General features: G+C 44.5%; 3 protein-coding genes across 11 annotated transcripts in view; 2 read left to right on the top strand and 1 right to left on the bottom strand.

The window, feature by feature from the left end:
• The first annotated feature begins 796 nt into the window (after nucleotides 1-796).
• Nucleotides 797-15,415, top strand: LOC141923020 (UDP-glucuronosyltransferase 2A2-like). Of its 3 annotated transcripts, none has more exons than XM_074823304.1 (6): nucleotides 797-1,605; nucleotides 9,319-9,467; nucleotides 10,730-10,861; nucleotides 11,284-11,371; nucleotides 12,129-12,348; nucleotides 13,630-15,415. In XM_074823304.1, exons 1-6 carry the CDS (start codon nucleotides 870-872, stop codon nucleotides 13,904-13,906), a joined length of 1,602 nt encoding a protein of 533 aa, XP_074679405.1. In that variant the 5' UTR covers nucleotides 797-869; the 3' UTR covers nucleotides 13,907-15,415. The 3 variants fall into 3 exon arrangements, with proteins under 3 accessions (XP_074679405.1, XP_074679404.1, XP_074679406.1); XM_074823303.1 differs by lacking the exon at nucleotides 797-1,605 and adding an exon at nucleotides 6,085-7,423; XM_074823305.1 differs by lacking the exons at nucleotides 797-1,605; nucleotides 13,630-15,415 and adding an exon at nucleotides 6,085-7,423 and having other exon boundaries at nucleotides 12,129-13,164.
• Nucleotides 3,004-4,163, top strand: LOC141922903 (UDP-glucuronosyltransferase 2A2-like). Its single transcript, XM_074823006.1, has one exon. It carries the CDS (start codon nucleotides 3,004-3,006, stop codon nucleotides 3,940-3,942), a length of 939 nt encoding a protein of 312 aa, XP_074679107.1. The 3' UTR covers nucleotides 3,943-4,163.
• Nucleotides 5,142-17,883, bottom strand: part of YTHDC1 (YTH N6-methyladenosine RNA binding protein C1) — a 32,922-nt gene continuing 20,180 nt past the window's right edge. For 5 of the 7 annotated variants that reach the window (XM_074823302.1, XM_074823301.1, XM_074823300.1 and 2 more), the window contains one exon: nucleotides 16,670-17,672. In XM_074823302.1, coding sequence (XP_074679403.1) covers nucleotides 17,448-17,672 — 225 coding nt within the window. In that variant the 3' untranslated portion in view covers nucleotides 16,670-17,447. Of the gene's footprint in view, nucleotides 5,294-9,065; nucleotides 9,139-13,545; nucleotides 13,630-16,669; nucleotides 17,673-17,883 lie in introns of those variants that run through there. The other 2 variants (XM_074823297.1, XM_074823295.1) reach the window with 2 other exon arrangements.

Consider the following 17,883-nt stretch of genomic DNA (forward strand, 5'->3'; position numbering starts at 1 on the left):
GGATATGGTAGCAGAAGGGTTGAGGAGGCTTAGGGATGCTTACGGTATAATTTGCCACTGCTAGTTCCATCATAGGTGTCCCTTCACCTTGTGTTGCCCAGGGCTCTTGCGCCAAGTCTAGCTGTATATTCAAGCAAGCACTCCCTGTAGCACTGCTGCCTGTCAGCTAAGTAAGCCCCTGCACTGCCTCTGGAAGGGAAGATGGAGAAAGCTGGGAAACCCCCAGAATAAGAGAAATACATTTTTAAGTACAGGTAGGTTTGCTGCCATAAGTAATAGCAACATTACAGTACGCAGATACCATGGCTGTTGCAATTGAAAATAGGTGTTTTAAAATCAGATGTGGTCATACATCCTCCAGCAAATCTCAGTATTTCTCCAGTGTTGACAGCAGTGCCACTTATTTGCTAATACTTATAGTAAATCTGCCAGCATTTACTGATACAGTAATTACACAGCTAGAAGAGATCCTCTGTTATTTGCTTTTATTTCATGGTAAGGATTCCTCAGAAAAACTACAAAAGGTATAAAGAAATAAAGGATGAAATTCTTCTTGTGCAAAGGGAATATCTTGAAGGCAGACATTTGACAGCAGCACGGATTGCTGCCACTTTGCTAGCCAGGGAAAGGAGTTCCTTCAGGGGGAATCTAACAAGATAGAAAGCAGAAAGGGAAAAGTGAATCACCAAACATCCTTTTCTGTCTTTTCAGACCTGAGACCAAAGTGGGTTTTAAAGGCCCCACCTGTGTTACAGGAAACTCTTGTTTTTGCTAAGAGTTCAAGTAAAGAGCCATCAAACACAAAACAGAGGTGCAGCACTCCCAACTGGAAGGAAAAACTCCCAGGCTACCCAGCCCTTAACCCTGCCATGGCCACAAGAACCACTGGCTCTAAGAAATACCTCCAGCTGCTCCTTTTTCAGGTTGCTTTTCTAGGGCCTGTCTTCTGTGGGAACGTGTTGGTCTGGCCAACAGAAGGCAGCCACTGGCTGAATGTGAAGATAATTATACAGGAGCTCATCCGCCGTGGGCACAGCGTTACCGTCCTGGTATCCAACGCTTCCCTCTTCATTAAACCCAGGGCTGAGTCCATAGAGAAGTTTGAGGTCTATAACGTGCCCTTCAAGAAAGACACCATTGAGAAGCTGATTGAAGATGTAGTGGCACTGTGGCTGAATAACAGGCCAACCACCTTGACGTTCTGGCAGTTTTACAAGGAGCTGGGAAAAGTGTCCAAAAACTGGCACCAAATGAACAGGCTAATGTGCGATGCGGTGCTAACCAACCGAGAGCTGATGGCCCACCTGCAGGGGTCTAGCTATGACCTGCTGCTGTCAGACCCAGTGACCCTCTGTGGGGATCTCCTGGCTCTCAAGCTGGCTGTCCCCTTCATCTACTCGCTGCGCTTCTCCCCAGCCTCCACCGTGGAGAGGCACTGCGGCAAGATCCCAGCCCCACCGTCCTACACACCTGCAGCCCTCTCTGAGCTCACCGACTGCATGTCCTTCAGCGAAAGAATAAAAAATATCGTGTCTTACCACCTGCAAGACTACGTTTTCCAGAGCTACTGGGGAGAATGGGATATCTACTATAGCAAGGTCTTAGGTAAGCGTTCTGCTGCTTCACTTCTCATTACACAGCCTCCTCGCCTTACAACCTGCAGAGCTAGGAACCTGGGAGGGTCGCAAAGTCAAGGTCTGAGAGAGGTCAGCAAGACGTTTGACATTATGTCCCTATGTGGAAAAGGGAATGAGCCACCAGGGTCCATCAGTTGCACCCACTCCCTGTCAGGGTGCTGTGCTGCTATGCCATTGCATTAAGACAGGGATCAGTGCTCATCCCAACTGATGGAGTTGGCTTTTGCCATAATTATTTTTAATGGGGAGGTTTAAACAAATTCCACACCATATAGGGCCCTCAGCAAGGGAGCTTAGCTTACACATTTCCCCCCCTCAATGATTGCTTGCAGGAACAGAGCTGTTTTTCTAATTCAGAGTATCATAACAAGGAGGGGGGAGCTGGTGAATTACGAGCCAGCCCCGCCACCCTCAGTAGCAATACTGAAATGCATTGTGACTTTGTAAGAGACTTCACTTACGTCACTGGTCATATAAAACCATTCCTCTCTGCACAAAACAAGTTTTATTAAAACATACCCTCCACCCACAAGCAAACAGTAAACGCAACGAGTCTTCCTCTGCAGGCTTTTCTTCTGGACTGTTTTGAGTGAATATGTAGAAAAATATGTTTATTTAAGCATTAACCATATGTGATCAACATGCCATTTTTACTAACCTCACACTGAGCTCATGAAAAAGCAAAAGCCTTGCACAACAACATTAGGAAAACATTGTGTAACAGAACTGGGCAGAAGCCCAGTAATGACGATTTTTAGCACAGTGAAGAGGACTTACATTATTTCTTAATTGCACATCAGAAGGGTGACCATAAATAAAACTGTTTAACAGATTTTCTAGTTCAACTTAAAGTGCATAATTGGCACCTAGTGGCAGGCAGGACAGCCCACACCATCACCTACCAGTGCAGGCCTCCTGCGATGCATCCTCTGGAAGAGGCAAGTTCACATGAGGACAGTCTTACTCTGATACTGGAGTCACTTGCCATATAGTTTCATCCACTTTGAGATGCAACTTTTTAGCTGCAGCTCTGGATCGCCACCTTAAGTGCACTGTAAATGTGTCTTCATAGAGCAAAAGGGTGCCCACATAGTGGGTGAACATCTTTGCTGCACACCCAGCTGTTCTTCAAAGAGTCAGAAGAATGAAAAAGTCACCTTTTCTACCAAACAAATAACACAGAGACTGTAGTTAGACAGGCAAGAGGGCCTGGATGACCAACAGGACACAATCCTCGCTGGACTGAGCCCCCCAGGGCTGACAGCTCTCCCCATGGCTCCAGAGGAAGCACATCTTCCAGCTTCAGCTAGCTATTTACTACCAGATGGTGCCAGCTGGTCCCAGTCACCCTTTTCCCCAGGAAAACATGCTGTTATCCAGGCCAGGATTTCACGCCAGCTACCTTGGCTCCCTGCCCTCTGGAGCACTGCAGTGTCACACATACCCAGCCCAGCTTGGGAGTGCTGCTGCTCGGGGCAAAGGAAGGCCACGGGGGCATTGCCATGCAGAGCAGGCTATGGCTGGGAAGGAGGTGGCAGTGCTGTGGCTGCTGGCTGTGTTGGGCTGGGGGTTCGGGGGGAGGGTATTGGTCTGGCCGGCTGACAACAGCCACTGGCTGAACATGGAGTACATACTCCAGGAGCTTGTGGTCCGGGGTCACGAGGTGACCGTGCTGCTGCCTTCATGCTTCCTCATCCTCAACTCCACACAGCCCTCACCCTTTCAGTTTGAGGTGGTTGAGGTGCCGATCACCAAAAAGGAGATGGCTACTTTACTGGAAGAGGCTTTCTATTTTTGGTTTTACCAGGAGAGAGCGCTACCTGTCTGGGCAAGCCTTTACAGGATAGCTCAACTGGTGTACAAGCTGGAGAACGTAACCAAAATCATTTGTGATGAAGTCCTGAAGAACAAGGCGCTGCTGGAGAGACTGAAGGCATCCACCTTCGACGTCCTCTTGGCAGACCCACTGGCACCCAGTGGGGAGCTGTTTGCTGAGAAGCTGGGTATCCCCTTCGTGTACACCATCCGGTTCTCCGTAGGCAACACAGTGGAGAGGCTCTGTGGGATGCTCCCAGCACCTCCTTCCTACGTACCCGCCACCCTAAGCCACCTAACAGATAGGATGTCCTTCCTGGAAAGGCTAAAAAACATCTTCTCCTTCACTGTGCAGGATATCATGTATCATTACCTTGTCTGGGGAAGCTGGGATCAATACTACAGTGATGTTTTAGGTAAGGCTGCTCTTACTTCCAGAAATTACATCTGCTGTACACACAAGAGTAAATACCCAGAGCTTAGAGGTTAAGGCACAAATCAGGGGCAAGACAGCCCTGAACTCACTCTCCTTCCCCCAAAATTCCTGTGTCAGGTCAAATAATCCAGGCAAGTGCAAATGTTACCTGTTAATCCTGACCTGCTACACCAGTACAGCTAAGTCCATACAGATACTTCTATGGTAGGTAAAAAAGTGCTAAAGCCACAGAGCTCATCAGTCATATTCACAGATGAATCATGACAAACACTAAGAACAGCAAAATACTGCTATATACCCACCAAACACTAGTGCTGAATTAAACCTTTTGAAGTAGAAGTAAAAAATGGAAAGCTTTTGGAAAGCTGTACAACAATACTACCCTTTTTCCCCTAGTACCCCTTTTGCTTGCTAGCTTATCTCAAAATGAGAGTTAATGGCCTCCTCTGGTCTTTTAAAGGCTTGGGAGAGCAGCTGAGCTCCAATTTGCAGTGATAAAAGGCCCCCAGCAGAGATAGGGTTCTTTGCTTTTCTGAAAGCATCTAAAAGAAACACTAGAAGATAGCTGCATTTATAAGTTTTTTTCTTCTTTAAATAACAGTCGCAAAATTATTTTCACATTTTTGCTCTAAGTGATTATTGTAATGCTTAAAAGGAAACAGGACGAACACACATGCACGGTTGGTGAGCAGATAAAATGGGTATTATTTCAATTTGAGACAAGCGTTTTTATTTGTATTTCACTAGTAGGGTGTAATTCTGCTAAGAGAGCGAAGTTGTTAAGATATCCTACTACTAAGAGTACCTGGCTGTGTGTTTATTTGTGTTGTTTATCATGTTTGACAGAGACTAGAAAATTTTGTGCTGGCAGAAGCATGGTTTGCTGATCTCTTGTTGTGTAAGCCTCAGAGCTGCCTGGGTCTTGTGTTGTCTTTGTTATTGTTGAATGTGGGGTATAGCATTTAAGGCCCCATGTGCAATACCTGTTTTGTGAGCTCTGTTAGCTTAGCTGTTCTCTACCCTGACTGTGATATGCTTTGATCTGGTGTGTATCCAGCCCTGGAGGAGGTGTGAAAGGAAGGGGCAAGCATCTCACAGAAATGGGGCAACGTCTCAGCTCCTGAAGTGTATGCACACTTCTCTTTGTCCTTGGAAAATCTTCTTCAGGGTTCTCATTATTCTAGCTGTTTTCCTAGAGCTACCTAAAGGCTTTTTCAAGTGATGGAGTTGAAGACTGCTTGCTCCACTGTCAGTCCAGTGAGGGGAGCTCATGGGGTGGTGCTGAGCTCTGGAGGAGTGCACAGGCTCTTTAGACTCTGAGCCTCATTCGCCCTCTGCTCAGGAGAGAGCAGCTGACTGTTCTTTTCCCTGAACACATCAGTAGGACCAAGCATCTCCACTACACCTGCAGGATAAAGTCAAGAGGAGAAATCAGGTCTGTCTTGGCAGGATAAAGTCAAGAGGAGAAATCAGGTCTGTCTTGGCAGGATAAAGTAAAGAGGAGAAATCAGGTCTGTCTTGGCAGTATCTGTCCTGGACTACATGATATGGATACACTGATGCCAGTTTGCAGCATCCTCCCAGGAGAAGGCACAGAAGCAACAAGGTGAGCAAAACCTGTGCTCCTCACCTCCTCCAGTTTCTCTCCTGGGGTGGCCTGATGCTGGAGTCCTCTGTACCAGGACTGTGCCCTTCCGGCAGCAGTGCTGCGTGTCCACAGCATCTAGCTATAGAGAGGACACAACTAGAGCACCCTGTGGGCTAGTTGTGAATCACTGCAGACATTTTGCACCCAGTAACTGAGGAGATAAGAATTGTAACCAGCTTTACAATCAGGTTGGTTCTTACAGGGCAAAGAAACAAATCTAGGCTGTAGTCAAGTGGTAAGATGGGGTTCATCTTGCAGCTGTTAACAAAGTCCCATGAGCCGCTCACGTGCTTTCCCTAGCCTGAGCTCCTGTTTGGTACAGGAAGGATTATCCTCACCTTGAAGATGTGGTATGAGGGTATATTGATTTTGGCTGGAATAGAATTCATTTTCTTCACAGTAGCTTGCATGGGGCTATATTTTGGATTTGTGATGAAAACAGTGTTGGTAACACTGGGATGCTTTAGTTATTGCTGAGCAGTGCTTACACAGCATTAAGGCTTTTTCTGCTTCTCACACTGATCCTCCCAGCGAGGAGGTTGGGGGTGCACAAGAAGTTGGGAGGGGACACAGCCAGAACAGCTGACCCTGGGTGACCAAAGGGATATCTCATACCATGTGATGTTGTGCTCAGCAAAAAAAGCTGGGAGGGGAAGTCTGCCAGGGTTGCTGTTGCTCTGGGACTGGCTGGGCATTGGTTGGGTGATGGTGAGCAATTGTTCTTTTTTTGCATTACTGCTTTTCCTTGGTTTTATTTTTGGTTTTTGCTTATTAAGCTGTCTCTATCTCAACCCATGAGTTTTCTGCTTCCCTCCCTTTTCCCCTCCTACTGTGGAGGAGTGAGAGGCTTTGTGGTGCTTAGCTGCCTATGAAGATTAAACCACCACATAGGAAAAGGGCTCCTGGTCCTCACATGCTGCAAAACGCACTTTGTGGTGAGTAGAAATAGGAGTTGCCGTCATTTTGAGATCAGCGGTGGCTCTGCAGGAGACTCTAGAATGGGATTTGCTGCTTGCCCAGTCCTCCCATGACTGCCGCGTTCTGACACGCCCTCTTGTGAAGCTTGGCATCTCACTTATTGGCTGGCACTAAAGTGGTTGCACACTGGAACAGTTGAACTGCTTCCAGCTCAGTCAGACTGGAGTGGCACATGGACTGCTGAGATGATGGGGCCAAGGTTCCCCTGGCTGCTCTGGGCCTGTGCATGCTGCTGGAGCGCTGGCTTTTGTGGGAAGGTGGTGGTCTGGCCCACTGATGCAAGTCACTGGATCAATGTTAAAGTGCTGCTGGAAGAGCTTGTTCTCCGGGGTCATGAAGTGACTGTGCTGGTGCCCTCAAGCAATCTGCTCATTGACTACCAAGACACCTCCTCCCCCTTCACCTTTGAGATCCTGCAAGTCCCCTTTACCCAGAAGACCCTGCACGCTGCCATGGAGGACTTCCTCAATTTCTGGATGAATGAGGTCTCTAATGTCTCTCCCTGGAAGATCATGTGGAAGATGAAAGAGGACCTGGAGGTCTTTACCAATATGTCCAAGCAGGTCTGTGACACCTTGGTGATGAACCCTCAGCTGATAGCAAAGCTGAAGCAGGCCAAGTTTGATGTTCTGATCGCTGACCCCCTGTCTGCAGGCGGGGAGCTTGTAGCAGAAATCCTAGCAATCCCTTTTGTCTACAGCTTCCGCTTCTCCGAGGGCAATGTGGTAGAGCGGCTATGTGGTGGGCTCCCATCACCACCTTCTTATGTGCCTGCTAGCACAAGGGGGCTGACAGACCAGATGTCCTTTGTGGAAAGACTACAGAACTTCCTCTTTTACTTTTACATGGATTTATTTTTCTTGAAGTTTTGGCGAGACGAATGGGACGGGTACTACAGTAATGTCTTAGGTAAGGCAGCTGTTGTATGGTTTTTCCTCTTGCACAGGTTGTGCCTTTTGAATGTTCTGGGAGCTCAGTGCTGTTGTCTCAAACTCCTTCTCACTGGCCAGCAGAGATGGTAATTGCGTTTTGGTCACATGGAGGCTGTGCTTTCCCTTTTAGGTCTGGTCTGGTCTAACAGACACCAGTGCAGTTTTGCTCTAATTCCCCTTGAGGACCTTCAGAGCATGTAGTTCTAAATTCTGTCAGTGATGATACTGCTGGTGAGCTCTTGCAGTGAGCTGTATGCCCATTTTAGTGCTTTCAGAGGACAGCTGTTGCCTCTTCATCTTGATGACAGGCACTTCTACAATTAAGATGGTAGTAGCTAAAGGCTGGAGGGAAAAATCGTTCCTTAACTAAGTGTAAGGCACTGGACTCCACTGACAACAAAGGGATGGAGTTAACCCTGTTGTAACTAGGACCACTGGCTGTCTCTGGACAACAGCAGAGCAAAAAAGCACCCTTCATTCATATTGCATGCACTGTCTGGAGGTATCATCTTGCAACCCTGATGAGTACAGCATGTGAAGCGGGAATTCATGTTCTCCAATAACAAATGCTAAGAACTGTCACCTTACCGTTTCACTCAGAGTTTGAAATAGTCTCCTTAAACTACATACATACCTGAAATTTTTGTTCCAACCTACTATAACTCAGGCTTGATTCAAAGTCTATTAAAGAGACCTTTTAGTTCAATGGACTTTGAATCTTGTACAGAGTATCTATGAACAACAAGCACAAGGGCATCTATTCTGTTGCCCTCCAATCTCTTCCTGTGTTTCCCAAGAACACCTCAGTGCAAACTAGCCCCTTTTCCCTGGATTGACTTTTTTTTAAATACAATTTAAGAATTAATTACACCTCTGTATCACTCTACTTCTAATGCAGCCTTAATTGTCTCTCCAGTAACTTTGTAACTGACTCACTGCTCTTTACTTAAAATAATATTTAAGAAAATTTACTGGTGTAAATTGTAACGCTGATCAAGTAGTATAAGAAGATGCCCTACAGATAATTTCTATCTTGCCACTTAATTTGCTTGGTTCCTGCTTGCATTAGCCTGACTTTGGACAATCACTTACCAACACTTCTAAGCCTTTTACCCTCCAGTCCCACTTTGTGGGGAAAATACTGCAAAGACAACTTGCAACATGTACCTGAGAATATATATTTTTCCAAATGGGAAGCTATAAACCAGTTTTACCCATCGGATTTTTTTCTATAGATAGATTTCTAGAGACACTGGATTTTGCATAAAATGACATTCAAAGCATCTATGGATTTGGCCAAATTTTCCCAATATGTGTCCAAAGGAGCAGACTTAGTCCCCGAGAGAACTAGGGATGGTTGTACCTGTCTTTTATTGTAGTCTGAGCAGCTACTGACTGAGTCATCATTTGAAAAATGCCACAGAACTTTGTTTAAAAACTTTCCTCCTCCCTGACTGGTGATCATCACTTTGCAATTTGTATATTTTTTATTTGGAACTAAATTTTCTGTGATTGTTCTCTTCCCCAAAGTGTGTTTTTATTACAAGCACAGGTAATGAAGACTTTCAGTGGTACAAGAATTGCACTCCTGTATCAGAAACTAAATACTTCCCACTTACTCTTGTACTGCTCGAAATTCATCCTGAAGGTTCAAAATCCTTTTAAAAATTGTACTGCCTTGTTCGTGGCAACCTGCCAAGACCAAACACAAGACAGGGTAAGGAATAGGTCTGGATTTGTCCGTATTTTCATTTCATGCATGACTTTACAGACTACACTTGATAATGCCAAAGGTAAGGCTCCTGTTTCACAACCTACAGCAAACAAGATCATTCCCGTGTGTGTTGTAAACCCCTTGTACTTTGTCCGTAGGGAGGCCCACAACCCTGTGTGAGACGATGGGGAAAGCAGAGATATGGTTAATCAGAACATACTGGGATTTTGAATTTCCACGCCCTTTCCTGCCCAACTTTGAGTTTGTTGGAGGACTTCACTGCCAGCCTGCAAAGCCGTTACCAAAGGTATCCCAACTTTGTTCTGCCATTGGTTGGTCGTTTGCCCAGCAGAACAAAAACTGTTTCTTTCCCTGATCAACTGTGCAAGCTATGTCCTGAGAAAGCTCATTCTTAAAGAAGATGTTCTGCTACCACTGGGGAGCATGGAGCCATTTAGCAACCTGTCAGTACTCGTTCAGTACAGCTGAGGTCAGCAGGAGGGAGTATAGTGTTTGTTTTAGGAAAAAAAGGTGCTACCTCAGAGTAGTTAAGTGTAAGATTTAATTCTAAGATACAGACTTGCAGCCCAGGGTAATGTTGAAATACCTGCTGCAAAAAGGCACTGTGACAGGACAAATTCTTTAGATAAAATGGAGTCAAGACTTGCAGAAAGAGATGAGTGATAAACACTTCTTTTATTGTTGCTTAGTTTAAGACATCTTAAAGGGAGTAAAATACTCAGCATCTCCAGCCTATGCTCTGCCGTGACTGGCAATATTCAGGTAGAATTTGAAACTCACAGGTACTGACGACAGCAGAACAACAAGCTCTGGTCTAGTTTATCACTCCTGCAGGAGCCTTAGAGGAGGTAGGGTATATTCAGTGCAAGTTGTCTACTAAAAGCAACCTTCTAACCCTCTTCCCACTCCCCTGTAGCAGGGGTTGAGTTGGGGGAAATGGGTAACCATTCTCTTTTGGATGCTACTGCTCCATTTCACATGACACTAACTGAAAAAAAGAACAGGAAGACCTACTGGTGTGATTTGTAGAAAATCTGCTTAGCAATATGGGGTGTATTGCAAGAAGTAGAGAACTGGCTAACTAACAAAGTGACAGCAGCGACTCGATGAATCTCTGATCAGGATGCCGAAAAACCCTGTCAGTTTTCAGCACTTTCCCTTCCTGCAGAGCTATGAAATGCAAAGTACTCATTCTAGGAAAATCCAGAATCATGACTGACTATGCTAGGGAGGGTGTCATAGGGTATGGCCCTCTCACACCAGTGCCAGGATCCATTCCTGTTATTTGTACTCTGAAAGAAATGTGTCCTGAAACTGGTTGACTTGCTTCCAAAAAGACAAAGCTTCTGTCACCTGCCTCAACTTGTCCTGGTCCTTCCTAGGGAGAAACTGTTTTGCATAGGGCCAGGTCTATCTCTGTAAGGCCCTTCTGTCAGCGGAGGTGCTCATACACCACGATCATCTCCCTGATGAACTAAAAAGGTTATGCTCTCTTCTGTGTAATCTGCAGTGCATAATTACTCTTAGAATGTTTTCTGCCTCTCCTAGGAAATGGAAGAATTTGTTCAAAGCTCAGGGGAGCACGGCATTGTGGTATTCTCTCTTGGGTCGATGATCTACCAGCTAACTGATGAAAAAAGTAATCTGATTGCCAGAGCCCTCAGCCAGCTTCCACAAAAGGTGAATTTCCTTTTGAGTCTAAACCAACTTGCCTTGTTTTTTGTCACTCCTGTTGCCTTCAGCGAGCCTTTTATGTTTGGACTGGCCTGGTTTTTATTTGCATCTCTGCTGGATGTGCCCCAGACAGGATGCTGGGTGCTGCAGAGAGGCAGACTGTCGAGTCACCTCATGGGGAGTTCTGGCGTTTCCCCTTCTCTGAATCAGACGACATGGAGGTGCGTCCATAGGCCAAAGTATAAAAATCACTCTGTGATTCTTATAAGCAGCACATAATAAATAATCAAAGAGCTGAACTGGAGCCAAAGCTATTTGAATTACTGGGAAAAGGTATGTGGGTTTCAGAACAAGCCCTACATTACATGTAGTAAAACAGAAGGGTGTGTCACATGCATTATGTTTATCTTATTCTTCCTTTGTTCAAGGTCCTCTGGCGGTACAAAGGAAAAAAACCAGAAACTCTGGGTTCCAACACCAGGATTTATGACTGGATACCCCAAAATGACCTGCTTGGTGAGACAGACTCTATCTGGGATGCGTTATGCCCTTGGAAAAACTGTTTCCTTGTTCTTCCACTAAAATGGCTTGTTCAGGCAAAAGAATCACGTAACACTTGCAGCTACAATTAGTTTCACAGCTTAAGCAGTAGAGGTTTGCTCCTGGATTAGCCTTAATTTCCCAGCCTGCTTTTGACTTTAAGGTGAGTGGCTGTACAAGAACCACTGAAGATGCAGCCAGGCTGTGATGGGAGTAGGGAGCAGTGGTTCAAGGCAGCAGCAACTTGAGCTTAGCTATGAAGGTGGATCTCTAAAGCAAAGGCCTCCATCTTACAGAGCTTGGTGGCAGTTGTCTGGAAGGGCGAAGAACCACCTCTAAGCAGGAGTAAATATCAAAGTAGGCATGTACTCCAGAGCTGGGCTTGGCCTCTGCAGTTAATCTCCCGGGCTCATTCTTCAAAATGCTTGACTTAAGCAAGGCTGCAGCAGGAGGCTGTTGTCAACTTGATACCATGTAAAAACTAGAACTGTACAACAGTAAAAGGGCTGAAGTAACTCTGGGGTAGTCTGGAGGAACATGCCGATTCACACATTGCATTAAGATAAACATGAACGTGTGAAAGCCAGATGTGCAAGCTCTGATGCTGATCCCGAGGTCACGGCTGTTCCCTTCTCTAGCCCTGCATTTGCCTGGGTAGTTTGCAGTGTTCATGCCCCAGCGAACGCAGTCTGCCACAGCTGCTGTTACATGTGCCTCTCCTTCCCTGTTCCAGGCCATCCCTCGACAAAGGCGTTTATTACTCATGGTGGGACCAATGGGATCTATGAAGCTATCTACCACGGGATCCCAATGGTTGGGATTCCCATGTTTGCTGACCAGCACGACAACATTGCTCACATGAGGGCAAAGGGAGCTGCAGTTGAGCTGGATTTCAGCACACTGAAGACACAGGACCTAGTTGATGCACTGAATACAGTCATTAATAATTCCACGTGAGTTTTGTCCTTGCCTTACAGTAGGATGAGGTTATTAAAATCTTGGGCTGCTGATGTGAGAAAGTCCGCTGGCTCTTCTGGGAACCAAAAATACTGAGTAGCTGGAGTTTGGGTTTCGGATTAAACCCATCTTTCATTTCCGAGAATTAGTACTTCTCAGAAAGGAGAGATCAGTAATTTGATTTTTCTTATGCTCTATTTTATGATGCCTTTAAGAAAAATACTTCTTAGAAAGCCCAGAGCAGCTCCTGAGACTTCTCTGCTAATATAAATCCTCTGGAGGCTCTGGGTAACAATTCTAGCTGTATTACATCTACTCTGTCTGTAGCCACAACGATTCTTTCTCCTACCCTGAGTTACCAGTATCTTTAGGTTACTATATCTATCAGTCAAGAATTAAGAGGGCAGCCTGGCAGCTGGGATCCCTTGCTAAGGATAAGGCCATTGACAAAGGGATTGGAAAAAAGGCAGGAGTCCTCAGTCTTTGGCAGCAAGCTCTATCAAGTGTGAAGGACAGGTATCCCTTCAAGGAAGAACTTGCAAATTTACGAAGCACATGTACCAGCATTGCTGTAGGTATCCAGTATCTGAGGGACTTAGCCATGGTGGAGGAGATCTATAACAATCTGGAGGACAACCAGGCGCCCGAAGACCCGGATGAAATGTGGTGCATGTGGCCCCCCTGCCAACCTTCCCCTTAGTTTTATTGCTGAGCATGACGTCATATGGTCTGGGATATCCCTTTGGTCAGTTGGGGTCAGCTGTCCCAGCTGTGTCCCCTCCCAACTTCTTGGGCACCCCCAGCCTCCTCAGTGGTGGGGTGGTGTGAGGAGCAGAAAGGCTTTGACTCTGTGTAAGCACTGCTCAGCAATAAGGAAAACATCCCCGTGTTATCAACACTGTTTCCAGCACAAATCTAAAATATAGCCCCATGTTAGTTACTGTGAAGAAAACTCAACTCTATCCCAGCCAAAATCGGCACACTCTATTATACTGGAACAGAAAATGCTGCAAATGTTTTCATGTTGCTTTTTTTAAAGGAGTATCTGGAATAGTTTTGAGTAACTTTTCTTTGCAAAAAACTGTCTTTCTCCATTACTGTTCATAACCCAATTTTATCCAGACAGGAGTAAACTGGGCCAGTTTCAAATATACTGAAATAACACTGATGAAAGTAAAAGCAAGGCTGTCTACCTTCCTCAAGAGGACTGCCAGATGCTGAATGGGTTGTTTCAGGAATCAGTGACAAATCTCCTTGGTTTCTTCTTTTTTCCCCAGCTATAAGGAAAATGCTCTAAGGTTATCCAAGATACACCATGACCAGCCAGTTAAGCCTCTAGACAGAGCTGTCTTCTGGATCGAATTTGTCATGCGCCACAAAGGAGCAAAGCACTTGAGACCAGCTGCTCACCATCTCACCTGGTACCAGTACCACTGCCTGGATGTTCTGGCATTCTTGTTCACCTGTACAGCCATTGGTGTCTTCATTCTTGCCAAGTGCTGCTTATTTTGCTGTAGGAGATGTGGAAGGATTGCAAAGAGGAAGAAAGAATAGACATCCTGTTCCCATCAGCAGTTTTTCTTCTCCTAGGCTAATTCAGCAAGGCATTTATGCACATTCCTTGGTGAATAAAATTATTAGGATATACTTTAAGCTGGGCATATCATGAAGCACCCAGCTGAACTGGGTCATGCTAAAAAGCTGTTGTGGGGCAGAGCTTCTTGCTTAGCCAGCAAATTCCTTGTGGCCTAAATAAGACTGAATTATAGTCGCTTTATCCCTTGTGACCCTGTTAGTTGATCACACACAGTCCCTAGAACAGTAATTACTGCTGCAACTTTTCAACTTCGATATATTTCATAAATTCAGCCTTCCCATATGTGGTACTGTGGATCCCTCAATCTGCAACTGGTTTCCTTACCATAATGCTGTCCTCTCTTATAACGTCACCCAGGCTTGATGATTCACAACCAAAAGGCCTCTGCTGTCAGAATAGCTCTCTCCAGATTGGACAGTGAAGTGAAGATCACAGGCTCTTAAAAAGTGCCCATCTGAAGGGCCAAGGTAATGAAAAACTGGGAGCTGCAAGTGGCTGGTGAAGCCTGTATTATCACATTTTTACAAATGCACTGACTACTTGGGGGCTGATGGGAGACCAGAGTCCTAAAACCAGCAGAGAAATTACTTTTCTGTGAACCATTTCTTTTCCATTCAGTCTGGAGTCCTGCTGCACAGGCCATCATTCTAACTGAAACATTATAGGGGTGTTGAAACCACCTGTCAGGAACTTGCCTATAACCCCCAAATGCCACTGAGCCATGCTAAATGAAGGAGAACCTCAAGAGATGGAACTTGCAAAGAAGTAACACTACATGGGGGAACAGTGCAATAGTCACTTGTCTTGCCTTAAAAGTTGGGAGGGAAAATGGTGCTGCTCTTGGCTCAGGTAAGAGCAGTAGTAAACGCAGAACTCCTGAAACTGTTCAAGGTGCACTTACTGATGAAAGCCTACTAAAACAATGCTAGTTCAGCCCTCCTGTTCTAGGTAAGGTTATTCCACTGCTGTGCCATTATACTCAAGAAAGAACCTGCTCCAGTTTTAATTGATACTTGCTGTATTCTGAATACTGCAGAATTGTTTTCGAACAGAACAGGCTGAGAAAACATGTTGTATGTGTTTACACAATAAAATTCCCTACACTACATTAACTTTTTTATTAGCATTGTCAACAGTTTCAAATCTCTTCATACTACAACATTTACAAAAGCTCAAGCGAATCATTTCCAAACTAAAGAGGGGTTAGAACAAGACTAGGGCTTCTCATGGTAATTTCTGGTACACGGTTCCTATGGTCATGATAGGATCATATGCTGGAATATGCACATTGAAATATGCATAGCAAACAGAAAGTGGAACAGCATGACTTTCAGGCCCCGGATTGGAAAGGTTTGGCTCTAACTGTTCATAAACCTGGGTCCCTAGGCACAGGTCCACCAAGCTTGATCACTAACAGCCTCCATGATCCAGCTTCTGCAAGTAGATTTGCTGAGATGTCAGTCTGGTTGCCAGAAGACCAGCAAGCATCCTAGCATACTGCACAGACATCAGTCATACAGGGCTAACAAAGGACAGGGGAGACAGGATAGCTGGGAGAAGTTGGATAGAGAAAGTGCTCTGCAGTCACTTTAATGAGGTGGTGCTTTTCTGTAACTTAAGAGAAATTTGGCTTATCTAGCATTGAATTAAAAAAAAAACTAAAAAAGAAAACCAACCAAAACCAAACCCCCCCTCTTCTTTCTAGAATCTGTATATAAAGCAGAGAAAGATATCAGAGAAAGGTGGTCTATGATGCCTTTCTCTCATTAAGACACAGTACGTGTACTGAATTTGATACTGATCTACCTCTCAGACACGCCTCCCAGTGACAGTAAACTGTTTAGAGCAACCCAAACATTTTCAACTTCTTGTAGGTTTAAAAAATCCCAACACAGTTGGATGGTGGAGGTCAAACTTTTTGCTTAGCAAATGTAGATGTTTACTACAGCTGCACAGACTAAAATATACAGAGCCCAAATTATGGTCAGATCTCAAAACCACGTTTCCACAACTGCCACACTGTGACCAATCCTATATTGCAGTTTATAAAAACAGCTACAGCACTCGGCACTGTAGAATTGGGAGGTTTTTAAAGCACATGCTACAGTCTGGCTCTGTTGCATGAGAAGAAACCGAAGAAAGGTTATGAATAAGTCCACTGAGGCTCATACAAGTTTTGAGAACTAGGAAATTGTTGGAGAAACTGAACAACTTCCACTAGAAGTTTTGGGTTTTTTGTTTTGGTTTGGTTTTTTTTTGTGTGTGTGTGTTTTTTTTTTTTGTTTTGTTTTTTTTTCCAGTTTTACCACTGGCATTTAGATTCAAATATTTCCTATTTAAGAGAAATAACAAGTGACACAGTCATCATTACAAAGAAGACATGGAAAGAATCCGGATCTTGCAGGACTAATACACTCCTGGGAGACCGGTATGATTATGGCTGAAGACAGCCTCTCAAGAGCTCAAAGACCATTTGATTAAGTTGAATATATAGGGCCTTAATAACTCCGATATAGCTCCTGCAGCTAAAGTTGACTACTCCACTGTGGAAACAGAAAAGCAATTTCCTTTTATTTCTATTATAGTCCTCTTTCTAAATTCAGGCTTCGGAACAATTTCACCTAGCACAAGAACCTTTAAACTATTTCTGAACACAAATACTCTCATAGAACTGCCAGAATCTATCAAAGCTGGCAAGCTCAGAAGACCAAGAAACCCGATTTGAGGTTTTAATTGTTTCAATAGTTACCAATTTATTTTTATAAAAAAAAAATGGTAGCAATGTAGAATACAGCAATATTTTCTGGTTCCACACACGCAGGTTGTGAACATTCCAAGCAACGTGTACATTTTGGAAGGAGACTAGACAAGAGGATTGACCAAAATATTACTGAACATGGGAAGATTTTTAAAAAAGATTAAAAATTAGATATCAATAGTGTCTTCTTAATATTGCTTTCATTACTGAAGACTGAAAAAACACTTGACTTTACAGATAGGGTTAAAAAACAGGGGGGCAGGGAACAAAAAAAAGGCTGCTACAACACTGCCATACAGTCGAAAAAAACAAATCATACTTCAATATTTGCATACTTGATAGCAGCATTCTCCCACTGAACCATATGAAACTACAGGAAGAAAACATCAAAGCAAAAAAATAATATGGCAGTTATCCATCAGTATTCAGAAACCTAGAATGAAGTCACTAAGTAGATGAACACTTATTGAGAATTAATCAGTATCTACATTCTTAGCTGTTTCCCATTCTGCTCCAATAGAAACGTGAAGTTGAGCGTCAGCTTTGCGTATTTTATTTTTGGCCGATTTGAGTTTTTTCCAGTTTATAGTTCACTGCATGCTTGGAATAGAGGGTCATTTGTAAATCCTTCTACACAACGAACTTTAAGTAGACAGCTGAAAATAAAATGTACTACTTGTAAACACACAAAAAAATACAAGCTTTTTTTTTGTTTTAAGTGAGCACTGGTTCCAGATAGATTATCTTCGGTATCTACCTCTTTCACCTCTGTCTCTGTCCCGGTCACAAATTCTCTCTCTCTCCCTTTCCCGATCACGGCCTCTGTCACGTTCTCTGTCTCTTCTATTATCTCTAGGACGGTCCCGTTCCCGCTCTCGGTCTCTCTCCCGAGGCCTGCTTCTCCGACCGCTGACAACTGCTTGTGTGCGGCGAAGAAAGTCGTCTACTCTCATGTCGTAGTCGTGCTGTGATGAAAGGACAGCTCTGTTTTTCTTTCCCAGATTAAAATCCCCTCCCTTCCCCTATCCATAGTATTGGCCGTAACTATTGGGAAAGCCCAATGTTTAATAAATAAATAAATTTTATGTCCAGCATCCATAAGCTCAAGTTTCTTCTTTCATCTTCAGGGCAGCACCATGTCTATGCTTCCACTGTGCAGAAGCTGGGGTGTAAATG

This window comes from Strix aluco, chromosome 4, assembly GCF_031877795.1.
Source record: "Strix aluco isolate bStrAlu1 chromosome 4, bStrAlu1.hap1, whole genome shotgun sequence".
NCBI classification, from domain to species: Eukaryota; Metazoa; Chordata; class Aves; order Strigiformes; family Strigidae; genus Strix; species Strix aluco.

Excerpts from the sequence above, each read along its gene's own strand:
- LOC141923020 (XM_074823304.1), top strand. The coding sequence starts at position 870 with ATGGCCACAAGAACCACTGGCTCTAAGAAATACCTCCAGCTGCTCCTT. Across the intron at positions 1,606-9,318 it reads CTACTATAGCAAGGTCTTAG|GGAGGCCCACAACCCTGTGT; the intron begins GTAAGCGTTCTG and ends CTTTGTCCGTAG. Across the intron at positions 12,349-13,629 it reads ACAGTCATTAATAATTCCAC|CTATAAGGAAAATGCTCTAA; the intron begins GTGAGTTTTGTC and ends TTTTTTCCCCAG.
- LOC141922903 (XM_074823006.1), top strand. The coding sequence starts at position 3,004 with ATGCTGTTATCCAGGCCAGGATTTCACGCCAGCTACCTTGGCTCCCTG.